The sequence below is a fragment of the Tupaia chinensis genome, unplaced genomic scaffold (genome assembly GCF_000334495.1).
Source record: "Tupaia chinensis unplaced genomic scaffold, TupChi_1.0 Scaffold000323_1, whole genome shotgun sequence".
Lineage (NCBI taxonomy): Eukaryota > Metazoa > Chordata > Mammalia > Scandentia > Tupaiidae > Tupaia > Tupaia belangeri.
Window position 1 is genome coordinate 1345742 of NW_006159817.1, and position 6558 is coordinate 1352299.

Consider the following 6558-nt stretch of genomic DNA (forward strand, 5'->3'; position numbering starts at 1 on the left):
GTGTGGAGGGCCTGCCCCGGGCCATGGCTCCCGTGGCCGTGGGAGGTGGGTGTACTCGGTGGCACGGATGAGCAGGGGCGCTCTGAGCGCCGCCTCACTGACTGCCAAGAGCTTCGGGCCTTTCTGACCGGCTCCTCCCCCGCCTTACCGCCGGACGCCGCCGCAGTACCGACAGTCCACCAGGAAGATGCAGCGCAGCGCCCGGGTCACCCGCACGTGTGACGTCTGTCGCACCAGCACCACGGTGGCCTCGATGAACTGCACCACCAGCACGGACGTCTGAAGTGGAGGAGGGCAGAGCGCCGTCAGCTCCTCTGGCCCAGCCCTCCTCCTGCAGGCCACGTTCGCGGGACAGATGTCACCTCCGCGGGCCTCCAGAGGTCCCCGCCCCTCGCCACCACCCACCTCCCACAAACACCAAACTGTCCCAGAAGGACAGCCTTCCAGCTCCCGGTACAAATGTGGGGCCCCCGGAGGAAGAAAAACAGGGGTTTGTTCCTGGTGGCTTATCTGATGGCATTCACCGAAGTCAGACGCCACACTGCCTGTCCCCATTACCTGCCCTCACCCCAGTTCTCCCCACTTGCACACGAAGCCCTAAGGGCTGTAGCCGCCTTGGCCTCCAATTCCGTGGGTACCTTCTCCTAGACAAGGGTGCACGGTCCTCACACTACAAAGTGTCACCCTAACATGCCTCTACTGACACCCCTCTAAAGGTGCCCGACACTGTGACCACTCTGCACAGTCATGGGGGTCAGACAGAGCCGGGTTCGAACCCCATCTCTCCAAGATGTAAATCCCATTCTCTTCCACCTTGCTGGGTATGAACCAGGGACAGTATCACGCCTCCTTCAAGGTGACACGCTAAATCCCAAATCATGCCACCTGCATCGCCAGGACATGCAGGGCGCCTGGCGACATCAGGGATGGCAGGGGCCCGAGGTGACACTCCTGAGTGCAGACTAGGCCCATGGGGGACTTTGAATGGAACTGAAGATGGAGGCTTGAAGGTGACTTGGGAGAAAATGGCGTCAGGAGGCGTCAGCGGGAAAGACAGACACATCACCTTGACCATAGTCCGCTTGTGTCGGATGAAGGTGTGGAGGCCCAGCCACCGCAGCTTCATGCAGAGCTCGAACACCACCACCATCAGGGCGAACAGCTCCAGGGTGGCGTGGACCTGCAGCCAAAGGTCGAGAAGTGGCACGGCCAGCCCAGTCTCAGAGGCCTTGGTCACAGACCCTTTTCCAGACAATTAAACACAAACCTGAAGGCTGACCTTTAGCCTGATGATTAAGGGAATCAGATCCCACATGGCTGACCACTATTCACGTCCTGGCCCTGAAGGCTTGAAAAACACACCGGGCACCGTGTGTGTGTGTGTGTGTGTGTGTGTGTGTGTGTGTGTGCATGCCCCAAATCCTGAGAGGGTAGAGAAGTGGATGGGAAGGGATTGTGGTGTGACCACACCCCATTAGAGGGTGCTTTCTCCCCCAATTTCTGCCTCCCAAGTGAGCATGCATGCCTTCTGGTAAAAACAAAAAAAATACGAGGGTGCTTTCTCCCCCAATTTCTGCCTCCCAGGAGAGCATGCATGCCTTCTGGTAAAAACAAACAAAAAAAACCCACAAAAAATCGATAGTCATTATCCATACAGTCGAAATTTAAGAAAGTGCCCAAGTTTACATGGTCCCTCCCTGCATTGATTAACAGTGAAACCAGCCGATAGGTTGTGTCCATCAGAGATGTATCCACAGGCGCCCCATTTTATTTCGGGAGTCGGCCGAACATAAGGCTCTTCAGACTTACTGTCTTGGAAAAGCTCAGAGCTGGGTTAGAGAGGGGCTGTGAGGACAGGAGCCTGGACCTGTGTCTGTGTGTGCAGATCTGCGTGGGTCTCGGGGGATCTGCGACTCCGTGAAATGGGGGAAGCTGCCCAGAGGTCGGAACCAAAGAGACCCGGGCTCGAATCCTAGCTTGAACGCCCGACAGCTGCTTGGCTTCGGGAAGTCACGTTCCCTCTCTTTCCTGCTCTGTAAGCTGGGGATAGCGATTGTAATCTCATCCTGGGGAGCTGGGGAGGGAGATGGCTGGAGATTCCTGGTGCACAGCCTCTCTGCATCTCAGCAGTCAGAGGTTGACTCCTTGGCAGTGAGAAAGCTCTGGAAAGTGAAGAACAGCACCCCCCCCACACACCCCCATGCAGTGTACTCAGGAGATCTTGTACCTTAACTGTGTTACAAAGGCAGGGCTGGTGAGAACCAGCAGAAACATGTCAGAACTGGTCAGAACCAGCCTAAAACTGGTTTGAACCTGTATGAACCATTAGAAGCTAGTCAGAGCGCGTATGAACTGGCACAAACTGGTCCGAACCGGTATAATCTGGTCTGAACCAGTCACGAGCAGCATGAAATCGTCTGAGCCAGTCACAATTCTGTTTCATGCCAGTTGCGAGTAGTTCATACTGAATGTGACTGCTTCACACCGGTTTATGTAGGTTCTGACCAATGTATACTTCTTCTGACCAGTTTATGCTGGTTTTAATCAACTCTGACTGATTTATGCAGTTCTGACAGGCTCAGTCAATGTGGTTCAGACAGATTTATACTGGTTCAATGTGGTTCAGACTAGTTTGTACTGGTTCTCACAGGTTCTTACCAGTTCTGACTGGTTTATGCTGGTTCTGACTGGTTTAACAGATTCATACTGGTTTCTGACTGGTCTGGGCTGGTTGTGAACAGGTTAGTTTTGTCCATACCAGTTCTGACTAGCTTACACCAATTCTTTTATATTGAGGAAGGATTACACATAAAGTACACAATGACAGGAAAGGCATTAGGAAAGCATGAATTAGGAAATTAATAACAAAAATCAATGGGGGCAAAACACCAGATTTTAACTGAAAACCCAAGAGGCCAAGAGCTAAGGCTTCAAGCAGGTGATGCCTCTATAACCCTCTTTCCTCTTTCTGGACAACAGGATAAGCACACAGGGAAGGGACCAGCAGATGGTGTAATGATTTTGTTGCTGGACTCCCACATGGCTGACCATGGTTCGAGTCCCGGACCCGGCAGTGTGAAACTCACACTGGGTACATGTGAATGCGTGCCCAAGATCCTGAGAGAACAGAAGAGAAAGGATTGTGGCATAGCCATCTCCCCTGGGGGGTGATTTCTCATTTTCTGTCTCTCTCTGTCTCTCCAGTGAGTGCACGTACCCTATAGCAAAATTCTCTCTTTAAAAAAAAAAAGAACAGAGAAGATCCCAAAGGGCTTTCTGGAGCATGGCTGTGGCTTCGTCTCCAGGGCCAGGGTGCTCTCAGCCATCTCACTGGGTCGTTCACCACAAATGGCATGACCACAAGTGACCAGATGAGAGGGCCCTGAGTCAACATGAAATCTAGGTGACCCCTCTGCCTTCCTGACACCCCTTCCTGGCAGGGAAGCCCAGGGCTCTGGGACATCTCCCTGAGCTATGCAGAGAGGCCTCCTGGGTACATGGACACTCCAGTGAGACTCAGATTTGGTGCAGAGGTAGGAAGTGACAGGGGAGGGACAGGAAGAGGAGAGGGGATAGCCTGGACCTGAAGGGGGAAGGCAGAGCGATGCGGCTCAGGGTATAGGCATGAAGCTGGAGAAATGGGAGGGACACTGCGGGGGAAAAGCAGGGCTGGCTCACAGGAGCCTCAGGACCCAGGCTGCACAGGAACTCCCTAACCCGAGAGGCAAAGGTGTCCCCGTATCTTCCCTGAGAAGGGGCCCAGGATGGCTTTGCACGAATGAAAGTCTGGGATAAGCAAACTCGCAGGGCTGGGCTGCCCACCACACCCCCCACCGCCCCAGACCATACCATCTGCTTTCTCCTTGGAGGCTGGACATGGGGTAGGGCTGCCAACCGGGTGCCCGCCCCTCCCTGGAATATAGCGGGCCAGAATCCCAGAGAGCTCAGGGAAGGTCACCCAGGCAAGGCTCCCGAGGCCTCTGCGACCACCCAGTGCCCCCATTCCAGTTTGCGAGGTTTGCCCTTCCGGAAGGTCCCCTCTCAGGCTCTGCGGCTGCCCCCCAGAGAGCCAGGATCCCGGCCAGCGGGGCACTTACGTAGATGCCGAGGCGCAGCGCGGGGACAGCAGGGGCCTCGCACAGGGACAGCAGCAGCAGGAGCAGGGCGGTGGACAGCTCCATCAGGTAGAAGAGGTGGTTGTGTGCAAAGAGGTAGGCCGCCAGCGCTTTGGCATCCTTGGGGTGGGTGAAGAACTTGTCGTTGTTCTCGCCTTCCTGAAAAGACAGGGGCGGCATGGGCTGCCGGCCGGCCACCGTGGCACGTGTGCAGCAGGATGGGGGAAGGTCTGGATAGACAGCGAAGGACCCAGGCCAGGGCCGAAGACACGGACAACCACAACTATGCTCTTCGGGAAGCTGCGCATTGGACAGGTGTCACCCTGTCTGCTGGTGAGGCTCAGGCACTTAGAGCCACCTGGAGGAGCTGTGAGTAGAAAGGTCCTGGGAGAAGGTAAGGGGGGGCAGCGTGTCCCCCCCCTCAGAGTCCCCTCCCCTCTGAGGCCACGTCCTCATTCCAGCAAGGCCTAATGATGTAAAGAGCTCAGGGCCGGGGCCGGAAGGGGGCGTAGTGGTTAAGGTGCTGGACTCCCACACGGCCTATCACAGTTCGAGTCCCGGACCTAGCGATTTACGTCCTCTCTCTCTCTGTCTGTTTGTGTTCAAATTATAACTAACACAGAGCCTGGGCTAACCCAGCCAGGCTGCATCCTAGCCTCCCCAGGGAACACCGCGAAGGTTCCTTCTTCATGACCAAGGGGAAAGAGGGGTTCAATTCCTTCAGCTAACAGGATCACGACAGCAGACGGTGCTGGTTAAATGCTCACAGGTACCAGCTACCAGGTAACCTGCCCCGCCCTTCACCTGCACCCTCTACACGCGCACCTTCATTATCCCCACAGAGCAGAGACGAGCGCCCCCTGGCACAATGAGCTCCCATAACAGACCAGAGTCTGTGAACAGCGCCCCGTGCCGAGTGACTATGCTGGGCTCCTATTCCTGCTATAGAAAATGTGACATAGGGAGCCAGCAAATGGCTTGGTGGTTGGGGCACTGGACTCCTGCATAGCCAACTATGGTTCAAGTCCTGAGGCTGGAGGCTTGGTTTCTTACTTTCCCTCTCTCTCTCTCTCTCTCTGTTTCCCTCTGGTCGAATTAAAAACTAAAAAAATAGCAGGTGGTGTGGTGAAGGGTGCTGGACTCCCACAAGGCTAACTGTGGTTCGAGTCCCAGGCCTGGCGGCTTGCTTTCTCACTTTCCCTCTCTCTCTCTCACTGTCTCACTGTCCCTCTCTGGCCGAATAAAAATAAATAAATAAATAAATAAAGTTAAATAAAATAATTTTTTAAAAATTAATAAAATAAAATAAAAATAATAACAGGTAAAAATCAAATCAATCAATCAATCAGTCTTTAAAAAATAAATGCGACGAGGCCCAGGAGTGGCCTACTTGGGAATAGACACGATACCCTGAGGCCGTTGCTGACCCCCCTGTTCCGGGGTTGGTGGGGGGTGCTCTTTGTTATCTCCCTGGAGCTGAAGGGCACAGAGAGTAAGGCCTTCCCACCTCGTCAGCTTCCTAGGTCAGCCTTTACGCAGCCGCCAACACCCAGTGACGTAGTGAGCACTCGCGTGGCCAACACTGTGGGCATCACTTCCCTCCAGTGCTCCTCCACTGGGGGTGATTTCCCCCTGCCCTGCAGCACCCCAGACCTTGAGCAATGTCTGGAGAAACTCTGCACTGTCACAGTGGGAGAGTGGGGGTGCCGCGTTGTGGGGAGCTCCCAGGGATGCCGCTGAGCACCCTATGACACACAGGGCACCCATGACAGCACCGTCGGCCCTGATGCCAGCAGTGCTGTGTCCAGAAGCCCTTGTCTTGGCCAGTTTGGGACTAAGCCGTGGCGTAGAGACTGCCCTCCGGTTCCTAGAGGACAAGGCAGGTCCACAGTGCAAACCCGTTTCCCTCCCCTGAGCCCTTCGGAAACATCCAGACATCGCCCGATGCGTCGGACCTTCAGGTGTCCTGGGACGAGACCCCTCGCCGTCCTCATGAGCTCTTCTCCTGGGGAAGGCCTGGGCTGCGATCCGTGGGTAACTGAGAGACTCACTTCTTTGAAGCTGCTGCCCTCATTGGAAAAACATGAAGACAGACCACAGGCCCCAGGGCAGGCCCGACACGGGACCAACAGCAGGCAGTGAAGGGAGGGCGAGCTGTGGTCTGGGCAGGCTGCTTTCTCCCCCTCCATGACCACAGCCACAGGGAGAGGGACACGCACAGTGACCGGAAAGCTTCTGCTTAGAATGACTAGAAAACGCAGTTCCTGGGAACCAGCAGTTAGCATAATGGCTATGTTGCTGGACTCCCACATAATCGACCACGGTTGGCGTCCTGGACCCGGTGGCTGAGAATTCACGCCGGGCGCATGTGTGTGCGTGCCCAAGATCCCGAGAGGAGAATGGAGGAGAAGGGATTGCGGCGTGACCATCCCCCCTGGGGGGT

General features: G+C 55.4%; 1 protein-coding gene across 1 annotated transcript in view; it reads right to left on the bottom strand.

Annotated features, from left to right (window-relative positions):
• Positions 1 to 6558, bottom strand: part of TPCN1 (two pore segment channel 1) — a gene marked incomplete in the record, with an annotated part of 99292 nt that overhangs the window by 36478 nt on the left and 56256 nt on the right. The window contains 3 exon segments of the mRNA XM_027773129.1: positions 149 to 279; positions 1067 to 1180; positions 4098 to 4274. Of these exon segments, the coding sequence (XP_027628930.1) occupies positions 149 to 279; positions 1067 to 1180; positions 4098 to 4274 (422 nt within the window).